The sequence below is a fragment of the Hippopotamus amphibius genome, chromosome 10 (assembly GCF_030028045.1).
Source record: "Hippopotamus amphibius kiboko isolate mHipAmp2 chromosome 10, mHipAmp2.hap2, whole genome shotgun sequence".
Lineage (NCBI taxonomy): Eukaryota > Metazoa > Chordata > Mammalia > Artiodactyla > Hippopotamidae > Hippopotamus > Hippopotamus amphibius.
This window is the reverse complement of record NC_080195.1, coordinates 20,012,314-20,033,401: the sequence shown is the minus strand read 5'-3', so window position 1 is coordinate 20,033,401 and position 21,088 is coordinate 20,012,314. Positions and strand designations below refer to the sequence as shown.

The window sequence follows — 21,088 nt, the reverse complement described above, 5'->3', positions numbered from 1 at the left end:
ACCCAGTGACAGGGCAAGAATAAGGATGCAGATGCAGAGAATGGACTGGAGGACACGGGGTTGGGGGTGCAGGGGGCTTAGGGGAAGCCGGGACGAAGTGAAAGAGTAGCATAGACACATATATACTACCAACTGTAAAACAGATAGCTAGTGGGTAGTTGCTGTATAACAAAGGGAGATCAACTCAATGATGGGTGATGCCTTAGAGGGCCAGGACAGGGAGAGGGGGAGGGAGTTGCGGGAGGGAGGTGCTATTGGAATATATGTATAAATACAGCTGATTCACTTTAGTGTACCTCAAAAGCTGCTACAAGTGTGTAAAGCTATTATACTCCAATAAAGAGCTTAAAAAATAAATTAATTAATTAAAAAATAAAATAAAATAGCATGTTATATGTACACACTGCAATATATAAAATAGATACCCAACAAGGACCCACTCTATAGCACAGGGAACTATATTCAATATCCTATGATGGAAAAGCATCTGAAAATCAACTATACTTTAATTAAAATAAAATAAAAATACCATGTTATGTCTTACCAAATTTCCATGCTTGATTCAAATTATAAAGATTTTGTTTGTATTGTTATTACAGTGACTAAAATTCTATATGGCATAAAAAAATAGAAATCAGGCTCAAAGTTATACAATTCAAAGTTTTCTATTCAATTAAATTATTGTGTGGCAATATTCATTTTGTCAGTTCATTAGACAAAGTATCACGAAATATACAGTTTTTCTATCAGAGTAACATTAGAAATAACACATGATATAATAAAAACCTTGCATTCCAGGTCAATTTGTTGTCGCACTAGCAATCAAATAAGTCATTTAACTATTTGAAATCTTAATTTTCTCATTTTCAAATAAAAAAAATGTTTTCTCCTTATTGGACTAAGATTTAAAAAAAAATATATTACATACATATATAACATTATGTATTCACATTGTTATGTACATATTATACATATATAAAATAAACATATAAAATAAATGCAAATATAAAATATCTATTATATTATGTATATGTATGTTATGTACATTATATATACATAATATATATTATATACATACACATATTATATGCTATATATTATATATTACACTATAATGTGCACTTCAAGATTGATTAGCATTATTGGTGTGTGTAAAGTCAAAAGTCTTAGTGATCTATGATGGTTCAGGGATATGAGAATTATCATGTACCGCTGGTGTGAGGGCAAATGATGAAAACCTTTAGAGGTCTTATACTTTGAACAAACAATTCAATTTCAAGGAATTTAACCTAAAGAGATTGGTATTTACGTGCACAAAGATGTAGCTACAAGAAAGTTGATGACAACTCTATTTAGGTTCATAGTAAATAACCAAAATATCCAACAGTAGGGACTAATTGATAAAGTATTGTGGTTTAATAAATGGAATACTTTTAGCCATTAAAAATACTATAGGACACTACTGAATAGCACAAATTAAAAATGAAACTTAGCTGTCCATAAGATATGCATAAATATCTGATTTCTTAAAATGTCCCATAAAATCTTAGGTCAAAATTCCATTTGGCAAATTTATTTTCAAGTTGTACTCACCTTCATTTCCTCCTATTTTTAGGTTCTTTTCTTTCTCTTTTGCCCCCATTAAAAACTCAAATTATTGCATAATATGCAGAGAAATTCAAGATATGTTACCTTGTCTTAAAACATAAAGGTGTTTGTAAAAGTATTTTCCTAGAAACTGAGCTAGCTAATCTCACCAAAATGCATACAACTCTTCTTAAATGGTAGCTGTATCTCAATTAGATGTTATCTTAAATAGAAGTATTTTGTTACTTCCTTTAAAGCTAAAAATATTTTTTAAGTTTATGTTGTCGAAAGAAAAATCAGACTCCGTTTATAGTGAAATGAAACATTGCCCTTATTATTTATAGGAACATGGAAATTTTATCCACTTATGCAAAGCATACTGACACAAAACTCCACAGGTGAAGTTAGGAATAAAATTCATTTTGACACACTCTACCAAGTTCCTTTTGAAGGCAAAGGTCAGCTTGATTAATGAATATACAGTTGAGTTAAGACGAAAATTAGTTCTTTCTCAAATTGCAATAGACCTTTAAAATTGCAGACCAAGATTATGTTACAGTTTTTCCAAAGTGATTGTAACATCAATCATTTATTTCAATCTCTTCCCATGACATTGTTTGGCATATCCTAAGCTTTCAATTTACATAGCCACATGAAGATAGAGAGGTTACTCCAAAAATACTCCATGATTTAGTTGAGAAAGATATGTAGTCTTTAAGTATGCTCATTCCTCTTTACTTCTAACTTTTTCCAGCCTACTAAATAAATCTGCTTGAAATAATGACCTAGATGCTAAATAAATCAGATCCTAGAAGCTCTCCTTCTTGTTATAGAAATTCTAATTCAGGATCTGAATGTATTACATACACATGCATATATGGACACAGATAAAATGAGGTAGAAATGAGACCGGACTTTAGTCAGGAGAAATAGATGTACTTCCTCGTCTGCTACTGATAGCTGTGTGTATATAGTGAAAATCACTTAACCTGAGACTCAGTCTGTAAAGATAGTAATACACATCTCCTTAAGTACTGAGGAATAAACGAATCAATGCGAGTGACTATATGTGTCCGTGGTAAAGGTTATGATAACGTTCTTAATTTCTTTATTTTGATTAGTTGTGATGCTTTATTTTTTACATTCTAAAATTTAATATGGAATTCATTTCCTACATTTATTTTTCATTTTACTTCTACTTCTTGTGATCTTGCATAATTTTCACTTACATGCCTCTGAAAGACCTACTAACTTACTTTTATTACATTGGATTAAATATTACTCAATATTACATAAAATGTTCCACACTATCTTGTATAGTCACGTGAGTGAAGAAATAAATGACAAACAATAAAATTTAGAAGGTCTTTACAGTAAGTGCTATGGGGGGAAGAGTGTCATTTCATTAATATATAATATAAAGTAGCACCTTTATGTCTGTTATGATAATAATTTCTTACATTTATTGACTACTTACTATGTGTCAGACATATGCTTTACATGGATCAGCTCACATTAATTCAATGAAAATCCAGTGCGGTGTAAACTGCCCATGATTACTCTTCTGGAAAGTAGTGGAGCTGTAATGGCCAGAGACAATGTTCTTCATCACTACACCTTGAATCCTTCCAGCAATCACAGCCAAGCCTGTTCCTCCTAGAGCCCTACCCCTCCTTTCCCATTTGACACTTCAAAACAGATATACTGACATGAAGCTGAATGTATTTGTATTCAGTGACAGATTATCATTGTCCAGAACTTATTTTGTTGAATAAATTTCTGAGAGCTAGTTTTCAGTGGCCTGAAGTTAAAAATTAATTTTTAGTGTCTTCCATCATAATGGTAACTCAAAAATAATTGCTAAATAGCCAATTTTTGTTAAGTTGGGAATAAAATCTATAGCAATGAAAGAGGATTGGGATATGATTTATTTATTTGCCTAAGAACTTCATTTGCACATTTCCCCCCCATTTTTCTACTTTTTCTAAAAAAAACAGGTTTAGCTAATGATATTTTTATTATTTAAAGAGTGCCACTTTTCATCAAGACCTCTGAAAGGCACAGCCATTCTTATCACTTTGAAATAATTAGTGCTCTCTCTTATCTGAATTTTTATTTGATTCATGAGGAATATAAATAACTGTAGACTTATGTTCTGTGGAATGCTCATGACTTTTGAGTATTTTCAACATACCTATTCAATCAGAAAACACATATGATCTAAGTAATGTTAAAATTATTTACAAGAAAACAATAGATATAACCCCTATTCTTGGAATAGACTGGCCAGAACCTCATAAAATCTGCGCATCTTATTATTTTTTTGTCAAAACATTTGCTTGACAAACATCTTTCTCCCTTATATAATTCTTATTCAAACAGAACTGAAATGTGTAGCCACTATAATAAGGCAATAAAAAGAAATAAAAGGCATACAGATTAAAAATAAGAGATACAATTGTCTCTGTTTGCATAAGAGATGATTATCTACATAGAAAAATTCCTAAGTCTGCAAAAAATTTCTATAACAAGTAAGTTCATTAAAGTACCAGGATATAAAGATACAAGATCAACACATGAAAAAAATCTATTTTATATATTAAAAATAAATTTATAGAATCAAAAGTTATAAACACTGTACCAGTTATAATTACTTCAAAGAAAATTAAAAAAATGAAAACAGTACAGGATATGTATGCAGAAAGTGACAAAACGTTCATGAAAAATATCAAAGAAAGGCTAAATAAGTGGAGATACAATATTTCATGGACTAGAAGACTCAATATAGTAAAGATGTCAATTCTCCTAAAATTTATGTGTTGGTGTAATGTAATTCCTATCAAAATCTAAGCAAGTTTTTCTTTTTTGTTTAGGCATAGAAAGAAATAATCTGAAATGTTTATTTCTAAATTCTCTATTCTCTAAGACTTGTGTCTTTACATATACATTTCAGAATATTTATCCCAGATAAATGAAACATATGTTTATACCAAAACCTGTACACAAATGTTCATAGTAGCTCTATTCATAACAGCCCCAACCTAAACAACCCAGATATCCTTCAGTGGGTGTATGGTTAAATACACTGTGGTACATTCATACTACAGAATTCTACTCAGTAATAAAAAGAAGAAACTACTGACATACACAACAACATGAATGATTCTCCAGAGAATTATGCTGAGTGAAAGAAAAATCCCCAAAGGTCACTACTGAATGAGTTTATCTGTAAAACATTCTTAATGAGAAAAGTTTAGAACTGGAGAACAGATATGTGACTGACAGGGGTTATGGTGAGGGTAGGTGTGGTTTCCAAAGGGCAACAAGGGATCCCTGTGGTGATGGAAATGCCTGTATCTTGACTATATCAATGTCAATATCCTATTTGGGATATTATATTACAGTTTTGAAGATGTCACCATGGTGGGAAACTGGGTAAATACTGCATGGAATCTCTCTGTATCATTTATTACAACCATATGTGAATTTATAATCACTTCAAAATAAAAGTTTACAGTCACTGTTCAGCTGGCAGTTTCCCTCCTAAAATCAGAATTTTGGGGCTTCAACCTGAGCACTTACTTTGACACTTAAGCCTATTCAAAACATGTTCTTGAGGACAATTTTGAACTTGCCAAAAAGTGATCTCCAGTCTACCTCCGATCATGAGTGGGAGGGTTAAAAGAATTGGAGTTATCTAATCAGGCCAGTGAAATCAGGATTGAGACTCTATTTTAGCAATGAAATGATGTATCCTACAGAGTAAGGTGACCAGAGATTTGACACATCGGCTGAGAAAGACAACAAAAGGATAAATGAAATGGGCTCAAACTGTAGGATTCCCTTTCAATCAATAATACAGTAGGCCTGTGTTTCACTCACTCAACAGGGACTACAGTCTTCCACTGTTAGCAAGTGAACTACTTTAAAATCCTACAACTGGTTTTATCAATTTGGTAATTGATATTCAAGAGGAAAAGGCTAAGGGCTCACATAGTCATTGATATGTCTAGATTCTCTGAGACTTACCATAGTATTAAAGCCATATTATCAGAAGGCTGCAAACCTCACTATGTAATTACATACCCCTATATCAAGATCTTCACAGAACTGAAATTTAATGTTGTTATACTTCATTTTTTCCCTATTTAATAAAATAATTTACCATATTATTATGGACTGAATTTTGTCTCCTGAAAATAGATGTGTGGAGGCTATGAACACCAGTGCGATGATATTTAGAGACAGGGCCTTTGGGAGATAATCAGATGTAGCTGAGGTTGGATGGGGGGGCCAGAATAATAGGATTAGTGACCTTATATGAAGAGGAAGAGATACCAGGGCCCACCCTCTCTCTGCCTTGTGAGGACACATTGAGAAGGCAGCTGTCTGCAAGCCAGGAAGAATGTTCTCACCAGAACCCACCCATGCGGTCACCTTGATCTTGGACTTGCAGCCTCCACAGCTGTGAGAAAAATTAATGTCTATTGTTTAAGCCACTCAGTTTATGATATTTTATTAGAGCAGCCTGCGTTGACTAAGATACATGGGGAGAATATTTTTCCATACTTTGAAAAATGTTATCTGTGGTTTATTATGTTGTTCAAATTTATACTTTATTGTTTGAAACAATGTCAAGCCTGAAGAAAAGTCATGAGTGTAATTTAAAAAAGAAAACAAAAAACTCTTGTATACCCTTTGCTCCAGAGCCCCATTCAAGTTTTGCTAAATGTGATTGGCTTTAAAAACACGTCCACAAATTCTTTAACACTCCTTTCATAAAAGGAAAGCGGGTCCCATTTTATGACTTTCTTCACATTTCTATTATGCAATTATATTTTCAAGAAGTTTTGCTTTAACAAAAATAGGAAACATTTAAATCAGAGCTCAGAGAAACAAAATAAGTCATGGAGAGGACTGTCAGTAAGATGCTCAGGGGAAGCAGCTATTTTTTGAAGATGTCATAGTTCATTATTTATACACTTCAAAACCTGCAATCAGTTTTCACTGGAAATTTGGGTGGCCAGAGTGGTACTCACCTTTAACATCTCTAAAAGCTTTATCCTCACTAAGTTTAAATGAAGTGAGCGAGTACCACTGACATATATACACTGCCAAATGTAAAACAGATGGCTAGTGGGAAACCTGCATAACACAGGGAGATCAACTGGATGATGGGTGATGAGTTAGAGGGGTGGGGTAGGGAGGGTGGGAAGGAGTCCTGGGAAGGAGGGCATATGGGGATATATGTATAAATACAGCTGATTCACTTCGTTGTACAGCAAAAATTGGCACAACAGCGTAAAGCAATTATACTACAATAAAGAACTTAAAACAAACAAACAAAAAACAACTAGAGTCATTAACCATGTGCATACACTGTGGAAGCATTTCCTTGGGCTCACTGGGGTGGGAGGAGAGGTGGAGGGGGGTGGTAGAGGAGGAGGCTAATTAAACAAAAACAAAAACAAAAACCAACCTAGAAAATTGAGTTCAGTGATTTACCCAAGTGTACGGACTTGAAATGCCACACGAACAAGGACCTACTGCGTAGCACAGGGAACTCTGCTCAATATTATGTAACAAGCTAAACGGGAAAAGAACTTTAAAAAGAATAGAGATGTGTATATGAATAACTGAATTACTTTGTTGTATACCTGAAACTATCACAACATTGTTAATCAAGTATACACCAATATAAAATAAAATGTTTTAAAAAAAAGAAAATGAAGTGATTGCACCTCACTTTTCTTAGCACCTCATCTAATCACATATCTTCAGGTGCTGTTCAGACCAAGGAGCTGCTTCCTGCTGGCTGAATGTTACCATGTTCTTAGCATTGGGACAGCCTGGAGGAACCACGGTACTATGGTATTACGTAATAGAAAGGTTGATTGCAAAGCTGACCTCATCACAGTGTCCCAATTCAACAGACAAGAACAAGGATGTAGAAGATTAACTAATAAAAACAAACCAGAAAATATTGATTCCAACCCAGAAGCATAGAGTTTCATTTAAAAGACAGTTCTTCGGAAAACCCTTTCTTCTGTTGTCAAACAAGCATTGGAACTTGTCTATCTTTCCAATCATTCAATTAGAACAGAGACAAAGGAAAGACACCCTTGGCTTTCAAGCGAACACTAGGGCACAGGGTGGATGCATGATTTGGGTTCACTATTGTTTCAGATGGCCAGCTTTAATTTCTACCTCCTGATAAAAACGAGATATCCTTTCTTCTCATACATTGAGCTATTTTCCACTTTTCTCTCAAAGGCAAAACAGAGAGCTCTAACTCCAACTAATGGCTTTTAATTTAACATGAAAGTATCCTATAGGGCTAAAGTCTTTCACTTTATAAAGTCAAATGACTTGCACTTTGTTTTCTAAGTTAATATACTACTTGGAATACAAATGAAAGTACAAATTGTAGTTGACTGATTCTGCCTGAAAGCACTAAATTTAAGAGTCTTCTGAGTGTAAAGTTTTATATCTTTTACTTATTGACCTGATCTCAAAAGATAAGTGCATTAAGTAATATCTTTGACCAATATAAAGTTGTCAAGTATGCATATATGAGCTAAAGTGTAAAACTTCCATATATTCAATGATATAGAGAGGGCATTTAAGGTGAAATATATTCAAATTAAGATTTAAGCAAAGTATTACCGAGCAAGTCGGGTAATATCAAGAGTAAAAAAATTACAAATTGAAAGTATGTGATTGATTGCTGAAATGCCGATGGGGTAATGAAGGGTGGTGGCGTTCAGATAACCATTTGCCACTTTACTTCTATGTTCCTACATCCAAAAAAGTATTTAAATGTCTCAAGTACATCCCTACTGTGTTCCAAGTAGAATACATTTAAATATCCTGAGCTACACTATATCTACACATAATTTTAGTCATTAAGTGATTTTTGCCTCAGGTGTATAGACACACTTATTGTCTAAATAAATTCATCCACTTCTGTTGCCTTGAGAAAAAAGCCCACGTCCGAAATGCCATTTTTCTTAAAATATAAATCAGAAAGGATCCGCATGGATATTGCTTAAACAGAAAAATTTTGTGTCACAAATTTAAAATTCTAGAAGCAACCTCACACAGATCTCTCCTCACATGCAACTTTGAAATCTTGTCAGCACCACTACCTAATTTATATGAAATACCCTGGAGTCACTGTTTCTTTGTAGTATTATTTGTTAAATATTCAAGCACTGCTTTAAAGTACATATGAGGTTACTAATCAATCCCAGTGCCCTTAAATTGCATGCTATGCTATGCACAACTTTCCCCTCTAAGCATGTGAAATTCTAAATTATATTTGCCTTTGATAACTTTATTTTCCTTTATTTTAGAAGTATCACAGGAAGGAATAAAGCTACTATAAAGTTCATATGCAGTATTCTGGTAATGGAGTAAGGACATCACAGGAATTTGAGAATGCGTGTGTAAGTGTGTATGTTTGTGTCTGTGGGTATATGTGGGCAGTTCTGTGAGAAACAGAAGTGTGAGTGGATACTGGGGGAAATTCTAATCACATTAAAGTACTCTCCAACTTAGCATTTACTTATGAACCATGTGGAGCCCCTTGCATCGCCACATTGGGTTAAAGGCCAGGGTTCTTGTTAGAGACACTCTCATTCTTTCCCCTGTGTTATGCTTCCATCCCTTATAAAAATCTGCCTGAATTCTATAATTATGACCTCAAAATTATATTATTTTATTATTTAGGATCTTCTGCAGTCATATTAGACAAATACATTGTAAAACTGATTAATTTTTTGATACTGATAATTGGAAAATATAGATCAAACAAGAGTGTTATGAAGAATAAACTCAAATCTCTGTGCATATGTTTGAGACAGAGACAGAAATGGAAAAAGAGAGCTAGAGTGAGATATATGCATTTATTCATCTATACATCACACACTATGTCACTCATACCTCACATACACACTTTCACACATACACAGAGTGGAAAGAAAGAGAAAGCATGAATAGATCAGACAGTTAACTGAAAAGCAAAAAAAAAAAAAAAAAGATTTTTCAGGGCGCACATTTTCCTTTGACTTAATAGTCCAATTAACAGCTCAAGGATGGCAGCCAGGCTACCAAGAAAAAGAAGAAACAAAGGTAAGTATCCACTTAAAGAAAAATTAAAGAACTAGTTAATGGGTCTAATTTTGTGAAGACAGTACTTCACTGCAACAATCATGAGAAAAATCAAGGTAATATAAAGATCAGAGAACGTTAGAACTCCATGAGATCATAAAAGCTGTCAAGAGCTCCAGAACTTCCCTTCGCTTATGAATACAAAGTACCCAATGTGAATACTTGAACATGAATGAAATAATTTTTGGTTACGTGTGTAATATCCTAAAAGCTATGAGGATTATTTTGGTATCAAAGCTGATAACCGGTAGGCACTACCAAGGTTTAAAGATTGTTAGATATTAAAATCACACTGCCTAATCCCCCATGTGCATTTTTACTCTGGTTCCTGACTTTCCCACCGACTAGCAACTCAAATGTTATCACCAAGGGTCCGAAAGTCAGTGCCCTTTCTGATTTGTCTGTGCTCTTTGCCAACCTAAATTCTCATGCTTTTTTAACTTAAAAAAATTTTTTTTGGTTCCCTGACTGCCAGCTTAGGACTCAGGAGGACCAATGTTTATCCCACGTGCATGCCTCCTTCCCTGACCTTTCTGAGGAGTCTTAAGAAAGAGAAATGAGGCTGAGGGGCAGTCATGGGGACCAGCCCAAACACCAACCCAACAGTGCAGCTCCAGCTACGCAGGAGAAAACTCATGAAAGAAAGAAAGGAGGCCCTGGGAGACAGTAAGGATGGTGGTGGTAGGTTGTGAGTCAGACCAGAGATTCCCAACAAGGATCCCCATTCAACAATCTTCACTGAATTTCATCACTATCTAATAGTGCATCTTTCTTGAAATCCACACAGGCCCTCATGTCTGGCATATTGGCAATATTACTATTATCTTTATTAATAAAACTAAAAAGCTAACCTTTGCAGTGTCTTCATTACGTGCCCAAGACACTGTAAAAACACACACATGCACACGTGCACACGTAATTTGAGTACTAATGATATCATTATCATTTCAATCATTTAGATGAAGGAAAATAGATATCATAGAGTTTACTCAGAATATTGAATGGTAGATGTGGAATTCAACCCAAACAGCCCAAGAGCAGAGGCCATTTACCCTGCAAGCTGCTCTCATATGGTCCACAGACTCCATTTTACCTAAATGGATATGACAGATAACCTGTGAGCTCAAATTTGGGAAATGCTAAGCCAAACATATTTAATTTTTTAACATAGGCCTCCTTAAATATTTTAAAAATATTTTATCAAAATAATATGTATTGTGATTGTAAATCAAATAATTCAAAAGAGATTGTGCTTAAAATGCTTAAAATAGTCTTAACATTCTTCCCCATTCCCAGTCCTGCTTTTAACTTTCTGTTATTTTGTTTTTGTTTTTGCTTTTGCATTTCAGTTGGTGGTTGACACTAATGGCCCTAATATTAGAATAATGACTTTAATAACATCTCAAACACATGTGATTAGCACCATTTCTTGATTTGTATACTTTTGAAGACAATTATGAACCCTGAAGAGCAAGAGTTTAGTTTACTTACATTTCCCCCTACTTCATTCTAGAGTGGATATTTACATTTTAGTTTCTCTTTTGCATATCTTTTACTTTTAAATAATACCTCTAAATTGTATTTATCCATCACCTTGAGCACGCTTTAATTATTGTTTGCACCCCACCTTTTCTTCCACCATCCACACTCAGTTTCCTCCATCTAACCCTACCTGAGACACGCAGCTTTGCTTTTATTCCACTAAGCCTAACATTGATATTCTCTTCTGCAACCACAACCAGGGCTTTCTATTTGATGACTATTGGAAAATCAAATGATGTGATATCATATTACACGAGACTCAATTTCAGGTGTGGGAACCATAGATATTAATAAGTAGTTTCTTGTTCAGTTGCATATTCTTTCAAGAAGTAAACAATGTTCCAAGACCTCCATCTACAGTACCTGTAACTTTCAGCTTTTCAGCCCCAATGGTAATCTCATCTTCATCTGCAGAAAACAGCACCCTGCCATCTTCACTTGCTCTCACTTCAAATCTTTTACACTGAGCTTCCACAGCATCAGCTCCTGTGGTCAGAGGAAAGGTTTAAAAATGAATCTGGTATCCAGGAAACCATTAACATTTTTTTTTTAGAAAAATTAGAGAAATGCATATATTATTTAATCTCTACAGTATGTTTTATACCTAAATTAATATTTTAAAATTATCACCCTTTTCAGGAGGCTGTCTAATTTGTAGAGTATTTCTGGGCTAGGATGGTTGGGTACACATCTGACCTCTAAGTCCCTGACATAGCCCTGACAAGGTTTGTGGGTTTAGCCAGTTAGAAAATCTGCATATACACAAGGAGAGACAATATCTGCTTTGTTCTTGGTGGCTGCCTACAGACTTGGCATTATACCTGGCATGTTCTGGATACTTCATAGGGACTTCTGAACTGAAGGACTCTTGTGGTTTCTCTCTGCAAGTAGACGATAGCGTCCATACTTGCTACCTCACAAGGTACCTGTAAAGCACTATTCAGTTGTGAACCTTTAGTTACTCTACATTTCATAGATTCTAATATTGAAATTTGTTCACTCTTTATTACCACTGAATGTGAAACCATTTTAGATTCTATATTGCAAATGTATGTGTATATCTATATATACATACATATAACATAGATATATTTAGTGTTCTCCAATGTATCTTCTAATCAATAATTTTCTTTATTAAAATATAATATTAAATAAATATAATTACATCATGTAATTGAAAATCTATTTTCAATTTATTGGACAATTCTGCATATTAATCCTTCCAAAATCCACAAAGCCAGCTCCCCTATGTGGAAAATATAATTAATTTGAGAGTTATCAGGGCTTCAGCAAGAAGATCAAACTGGTCAGGGGATGAGGAATTGCTATTTCCATAAAACTGATTTATTTATTTTGATCATAACACATTTGGCATATAGATCTATAGCTTCCCCTCCTATTAAGATCTGAAACATCCCTCCTCTGCCATCTAAATGAGAAACTCTTGTCAGGTACAACATGGTCCCTCAGGGACCTGGACATATCACACATTTTGCCTATTTCTTTTCATTTCTCTACATATGCTATGGACTCAATGTCCATGTATGCCCTAAATTCATATGTTGAAACTCTTAACCCATAATGTGATGGTGTTAGGATATGGGATTTTGGAAGATAATTAGGTCACGAGAATGGAGCCCTCATGAATGGGACTAGTGCCCTTATAAAAAGACACAAATGAGTTTGCTTTCTCTCTCTGTGTACAATCTACTGAGTGAGCACATAGGGAGAAGCTGGCTGTCTGCCAGGCAGGAGGCAGCCTCTTACCAAACACTGATCTTGGACTTCCCAGCCTCCAGAACTGTGAGAAATAAAATTCTGTTGTTTAAGCCACTCAGTCTATGATATGTTGTTATAGTAGCCTGAATGGACTAAGATAATGTACTACCATTTTTTGTTAGCTATATGACCCCCAGGAATTCAAAACATGAGATTATATTTGTATTCCAAAATGCCTCCAAATTTAAAATTATGCTAGTTTCTAGCAGGCACTTAGTAGAAGAATGTTGTAGGGGTGAATGAATGCAAGACAAGCTTTTTCCCCACTTTCCTTGGTCCTCAAGCCCACCTCAGCCCTGCTCTCAATCCTAGTCCAGGAACTTTAGTAATTTACACCTCTCCACCACCATAGTTCTGAGGAGCATTTAGTAAGAGGAAGACAGTAATTCCAAACCCTGATAACAAAGGGGATAATTTCTCTGAAAACAAATTTTTCTTATATTCTGAAACTACATAGATGTTTTCAGGTCCACAAAGAAAATGAGAAAAGCTCCAACTAAAACAATGATAAGTACTTTAAAACTGGTGTTAAACATGCAAGCTGTCAAGTTCAAAACAGCATGAATTGTATTTTAAAGTCTGTTTTTTTTTTAAGCAAATAACTTTCCTTATGGGGTTTAATGGTAATATTGGAGAAACTATGGAAGACCTATTATTCCTGGTCACAGTCATTGCTTTCATCTTGCAAATGTTATTTCAGCAGCTTGTGTTCAGTAGATTGTGTTTTCTTCTAATCACGGTCTAACTTTCCTGTATTGAGCTTTTAATCTTTGAGCCATAAAAACTCACATAGATGATGTTCCAAAAGCCATGCTTGAGGCCAGATGTGTTGATAAAAGTGATTTCTGAGTTTTGAGGCTTCTGTGTTTCAACCTATCTTTGGGGCACTTAGGCATACATTAAACATGAACTGCCTAAAAGATATTACAGAAACTATACACAAGAAGCCTTAACACGTACGCTACCTTGCTTCCTTCAAATATATTTAATTATTGGATGTACTTAACCACAAAATACATCACTGATTTTAATGACATTGAAGTGTACAGATCACTGTGCTTATATATGCATACATATACACACATTATATACACACACACACCAGCAAGACTTTTCTTGGCATAATACTTAATGTTGTTACATGGGAGATACATTAACATAAAAATGCTATATTATGTGTCACAGAAACTATTAGAAATGTAAGTTGAATGTCTGCACGTGGCAAAGGGAGTTGAAATCTTAATTTATTACATTTAAATAAGCAAAATAAAATAAGCAGATTAGAAAACATTTATGCACCTGGAATAGAAGAGATGTATCAAGGCCATAAATAAATGGATGCAGACTCATCCAATTGAAAAATAGATATATAAATTAACACAGCAGACTACACTTTATTCAACATATTAGTATAATTACAGAAGGCAAAATTGTAAGCAATTAGCAATGCATTGATAGTAAGTAAATATTTTAAATGAGAAAATAATTTTGAATATATTGTGCTTCTGTGTATTACTTTTCTGCAAATGGATAGCAGTTAATATGTGTAACTGGACATATACTGCATTGTTGTGAATATTTATGTTTAAAATTAATATATTAGGCTATATGAAACTGAGTTTATTATATTCTAACTTGCTTTGTGTTGTCTTATCCTGTGTTTCAGGTTTCAAGTTAGCATCTCATATTTTCTAGACTAGGTCACCTTAGGATCCAGTTGTTCAGAGGGGCAGTGATGTCCAGTTCAACCTTATCTCAATCAAAGATGCTTCCAGAGTTGCAGGAAAGCAATATGTCTGAATGTCTCTCAGTAAATAGCTCTGATTCCTTAGCAAATAGATATTGGGAGATGAGCTATTCAGGCAGCCTTATATTTTATTAGTCATCTTAAACACCAACTTGCTAACTAAAGTATCAAGACCACGCTAAGAAGTTCATGTCAGCAACTTCAAAATAAAACAAATAACAGTTAGGTATAGAACAAGAAAGGAGGGAGATTGATCAAGATGGCAGAGTAAGAGGGTGTGGAGCTCAACTCCGCCCACGAACACATCAAAAATACATCTACATGCGGAAAAATTCTCACTGAAAACTAACTGGAAACTGGCAGAAGGACTCCTGTACAACCAAGGCTGTAAGAAGGATCCACACGTAACTGCTTAGGAAGGGAAGAAAAGCAATTGGGTTTGGACTGTGCCCCCAGGAGGAGACTCAAGAGAAAGGCAGAATACAGAGGTGGACACGCTGGGGAGTGAGAGGTGAGAGCCACAGACTGGGTGCCCTGGTCCTGGGGTCCTATGTGGGGAAGACCAGCTGCCTTGGCTGGTTGAAGGACCGCTGAGACAGGCCGGAGAGCTGTGGGAAGGCTGGCCTCTGCTAGTGAGGAGTGTGCTCACTGGCTTGCCTTCGAGGCAGGACTGAGAGGGCAGAGAGAGGACTGCTCTAGAGCTGCCAGGTTTCCCGTGACCACCTCAGCATGTGCCCCAGACCAAGCCAAGCAAACACTCAGGTGATGTTGAGCATCTTTTTATGTGCCTGTTGGTGGGAATGTAAATTGGTGCAACCACTGTGGAAAACAATATGGAGGTTTCTCAAAAAACTAAAAATTGAACTACCATATGATCAAGCAATTCCACTGCTGGATATATATCCAAAAAAACCCAAAAACACTAATTTGAAAAGATACATGCACCCCAATGTTCATAGCAGCATTATTTACAATTGCCAAGATATGGAACAACCTAAGCGTCCATTGATGGACGACTTGGATAAAGAAGATGTGGAATACTACTCAGCCATAAAAAATAATGAAATTCTGCCATTTGCAACAATGTGAATGACCTAGAAAATATTACACTTAGTGAAACAAGTCAGACAAAGACAAATACTGTATGATATCACTTATATGTGGAATCTGAAAAATAAAACAAAGGAATGTACATAGCAAAACAAAAACAGCCAATTACAGCTGTAACTGTCCCAGGACCACCCTTCCCAGACGAGGGATGCCTCACGTCACATGCTGAAGCTGGAAGTAGAGAGGCTTCATTAACTTACCTCTGGCTATGCACTTTCTACGTTAAATCAGTCAAAGACATGAATTGGAAAATTTTCTTCAATAAACATCTCTAAAGGGGCTCAAATAATACATTTCCACGTGACCTCTTGATACTATTTCGTACTGATTTAGAGAAAACAAGGCAGAGATCAAAATGGATATGTCTGATTGTCTCTGGTGTGTTTTCCTCAAGCATAGCAGGATGAATCTTTTCTTCCTATATAACTCTAATTTTATATGTCTGTCAATATTTTCAAAGTCTTGAAGAAGAACATTATTAAAAGATTCAAAATTCCCACAAGAAAAACTAAAACAAGATTCAATACTGTCAGCTCAATTCAGTGTTCTGAAATTGCTGATTTAGAATTATCATGGGTCAGGAAAAAACAAAACCAAGTTTGAAACAAAACAAAGTAAGCTGCTTTCATGAAATATAAACATAAATAAGCCTGTAGTTTTATTTTACATGATGTGTGTCATTAAAATCCTGCACATGGAGAGTGCACACTGAGTGTACGGGGAGAAGAGGAGAAAAAGCAGAATAAAGGAAAGGTCACCAGGGCCAGGCTAGGAAGGTTGTCTCAGAAGAAGGGCTTTTGAGCCTTGGGTATCTGCAGTCCTCATGGCATCTTGCCAGAGATCAGTCTTTGTTTCTCATCCCCCACTCCCCGGGCCTCAGGAACTGCCTTCTGTTTTGGAATTTGAGGAGCAGCTATTCTTCCACCAGCAAATAAGGTATGTGAACTCTGAGGTTATAATCACCTTTGTATCCCTATCTGGACTCCCTACAATCCCGTGTCTAGACCAATGCCTTGTGCACAATAGTTCCTTAATTAAAGTGTCTTTTTAAGTTTAAATGAAGTCCATGATTCTCCACCATTTGTACTTCTGAGCCTTGTTTATCACTTCCTTGCCCACCTATACTAGTCCTACTATCACATACTATTGTTTGCCATCTTCCTTTTCTACAAAGCTATGAAAAACTTATGCATATGGTAATTATATAAATAATGTTACCCACCACCCCACTGAAGAAATATCTACTATTTCCAAAATAGTGTAACCTTTCCTTAATCATATGTCCCTTCATTCTCCGGAAGCCCTCGGATATCAACATTGTCCCAAAATGAGTTTTTATCACTCCCATTTTATAACCTTACACTTATATATGTATCCCTCAAACATTTTTCTTAGTTTTGTATGTTTTGCACAACACACACACATCTTTATATTATTTGTATTTTTCAGTGACTAGGTTTTTTTTTCTTTTTTTTTGTCAAATTAGATTTTGTGAAATTCATCTATTTCAATACGTGTAGCTCTGGTTTATTGATCTTCACTGTGATGTTCTACCATATGGATATACCACAAATTAGTGATCCATTTTCCACTGAAAATCTTTTAGGTTGTTTCTAGGATATCAGAATCAGTTACAATGATGCTATACATGGTTTTGTGAGAGTCTCCTTCTACACTTGAGCAAGAGTTTTCTTTGGCTTATATTTAGGTGTGGGATGGGTGGACAGAAGAACATGTACTTCAGATTTACTAGATAAGAAGAAGTTGCTTTCCAAACATGTTGTATTAATTTACATTCCTCCAGAGAAAGTATGAGTGTTCCTGTAGCGCCACATCATTGCAAACACTCAGTGTCAAAAAACTTTAATTTTTACCAATCTGAGTGCTAAAAGGTATGCCACTATGGTTTCAATTTACAATTCCCTGATTACTGTTGGAGTAAACATCTTTTTTTACACCACTGCTCCTCAGTCGCCTTTAGTGACAATATATTCCCCACAGTCAGTCCATGGGGGCATGTGGGGCCGACTTTCTCTGTAGAAGTGGTTCAGTTCTCATGGGGCATTATTCTTTCTGACCCAATCAATTAATCCATACACAAGCACGTGACTCAAATGTTCTCCTGATTTTTGTTCTAAGTTTTGAAAAAGGGGCACATTCTTCTTTTGAGGTCAGACACTGAGCATGATATAAACTTGAAGGCTAGTTGTACTCCTAACATGGAGAAAGTCTGCCTGAGAATTCAGCCAATAAAATACAGAAGCAGAAAGAGAAGGACAGAAAGATACTCCTGAAACTATTGCTTAAATAGCCAGATTCAGTAAGAGACAAACGAATCAAGCTCTGAACTTTCCAATTTTATAAATCAATAAATTACTCACCCATCCCACCCATGTTGAAGAATTCACAAATTTTGAATTGGGTTTCCTTTAGCTGAAATCGTTTACTCTTTATTTTCTTCTTTGTATTTCTATGTATTCTGCATCTTTGTCATGTTCATCTTTATTAAAAAGAAATTCTAGAAACGTTTCACCTTTACGTATCACTGCATTTCCCCACCAAAAAAAAATTCATCAGTGTTTAACTAAAAGGAAAAAAATATACTCTGTACTTCTAAATTAAAAAGCATTAATAATTTATTAAATGTTACTTCATAATGACAAAAAATGATTCACCATGAATATTTAGCAATTTAAATTATTATAGATGTAGAAACATGATGTCAAAACAAAGCAACATTTGACAAAACTACAAGAAAAATTAGCCAAATGCAGATTCTTGATGGGAGAGTGTAAAATCTTTTCTCAGTAACACAGCAAAAATAATAATGGGACAATTAAAACATTTTTACCGAAGTTAGCATATTAGTCATGGATTGAATCTTTAATTTAAATACTTTAAAGTGCTCCTTTTCAACTGAATATTTTTTCTGGTTTTACTGGAATATAATTGTCATATTACATTATATAAGTATACAGTTTTCAGCATAATGACTTGACTTACATATATTGGGGAATAACTGAATATTTCAATTGACTATTTTATTTCAATCTATTCTATTGAATACCTTAAAAAGTGTAACATTACTCTGGCCTAATGTGAATCTTAACAGATTACAGCATGAAAATTATAGAGATTTTTATCTGAACCCAAGATGAATGGAGAAATGAGAGGAGTAAATAGGATTTCCTTCTCCTTTTTTTGGTTTTTCTTTTCTTTTGCTCTGGAGACTTTGCACACATAATACAGTTGAAGAGTCATTAGTCTGACCTCTGAGGCATGTAATGTTTAGAGAATAGGACGAAAAGAAGAAAGCAAGCATACAGGCTGGAAAAAGTATAACTACTGAGCTAGTAAAAATGCCAAGAGTGCTACTCTCTTGCTTCACTCTTGGCATTTTTACTAGCTCAACAGACATATATATACTACCAACTGTAAAACAGATAGTGGGAAGTTGTTGTATAACAAAGGGAGTCCAGCTTGAGGATGGAAGACGCCTTAGAGGACTGGGGCGGGGAGGGTGGTGGGGGACTTGAGGTGGGGGGAGTCAAGGAAGGGAGGGAATACGGGGATATGTGTATAAAAACAGATGATTGAACTTGGTGTACCTCCCAAAAAATAAATAAAATTAAAAAAAAAATCAAAGAAAAAAAAATGCCAAGAGTGTGGTTTCTCAAGTCTAATGAAAAAAGCTTTTAAGAAGGGCTTCCCTGATGGTGCAGTGGTTAAGAATCCTCCTGCCAATGCAGGGCCAGGAAGATCCCACTAAGCCTGTGCGCCACAACTACTGAGCCTGCGCTGTAGAGCCTGCGAGTTGCAACTACTGAAGCCCGCGTGCCTAGAGCCTATGCTCCACAACAAGAGAAGCCACCGCAATGAGAAGCCTGCACACCGCAACAAAGAACAGTCCCTGCTTGCTGCAACTAGAGAAAGCAGGTGCGCAGCAACAAAGACCCAATGAAGCCAAAAATAAAATAAATAATAAATCTTAAAAAAATAAAAAAAGAATATGTCACAAGAAAACTTGGATCTAAAAAAGAAAAAAAGAAAAAAGTTTTTAAGGAAAAAGGTATTGAATGAGTCAGATGCTACTGAGAGATGCTGTAAGATGACATCTAGGACTATTAAATTAAAAAAAAAATGTTTATTCCAGATTTTGTTAAAACCAATTAGAATGGAGTAGTGAGAATGAAAGCCTGATTTCATTGATCATTTGAAGTGGAAAATGTTTGTAGTCCAGATGTATAACTAAACTATTGATTAGATATTATAGACTGAAAAGAAACTTAAATGTTATGAAGCCTAATTAAAAAGAAAATTATTTCGTCTGAGTCAATATTAGTTCGTGCATGCACGCTGGTAAAACTCTTGTTCTCACACCAACCAGCAGGGTGGGGTGCTCTATTTTAGAAAGTACTCAGACTCATTGTGCTGTAATGAATTTTCCTGTAGTTTCAAGTTAGAAAGACACTTTTATTAAGCACATGTTGCTCTGGTAGTATCAAGCAAACTGATTCAAAACACAAGAGATTAAGCACACACAGGGGAAGTTGTAGTCTATGGCACTTCTCCTCAAAAACATTTTCCTTTCTTTTCTAAATATCTGTTTTTAGTTTAAAAAGTTGTACTCTTTAAAGATACTATTTAAAGTTGTACCTGTGAGGATCAGCAGATTGATTGCAATGCCTCTAGTGAGGAAGTAACACTGATAAACCTAAGCAAATGATCAATATCGATTTTGGTTTATCAGCCTTATATAATTGTTTAGTAATTCCAACATACTATAATCTCCTTGGGTACAAAACCCTTTTCTTCTTTATTTTCATATACTCAACATTTAACCTAGTATCTGAAATATAATGAAAATTTAATAAATGCTTTTAAACTATTGCTAATTAATACTTTGGATCATATAAGACTGAAGAAACATAGTTTAAATACCACTTCAATGTAAATGAATGCTTCTTAGTGTGCAATCAGTGTCCAGGACAAGGTTGTATAATATATGACATTATAGAAGTGTTACTGGGAGAAGGATTTATCATCTACTGATATAACAGCACAGACAATCTGTAGACTTTGGACTATACAAAACTACACTTGGATCCAAAACCTGGAATCAAGAGTCATTCTTGACTATCTAAGCAGTTT

The 21,088-nt window shown here is 35.0% G+C and overlaps 1 protein-coding gene across 2 annotated transcripts in view; it reads right to left on the bottom strand.

Moving 5' to 3' along the window:
• Positions 1-21,088, bottom strand: part of SGCZ (sarcoglycan zeta) — a 988,084-nt gene that overhangs the window by 37,931 nt on the left and 929,065 nt on the right. Inside the window, exon 5 of one of the 2 annotated variants that reach the window (XM_057697937.1) lies at positions 11,665-11,787. The exons of the other annotated variant lie outside the window; for it this stretch is intronic. Coding sequence (XP_057553920.1) covers positions 11,665-11,787 — 123 coding nt within the window. The remainder of the gene's footprint in view (positions 1-11,664; positions 11,788-21,088) is intronic. 2 annotated transcript variants of the gene reach the window in all.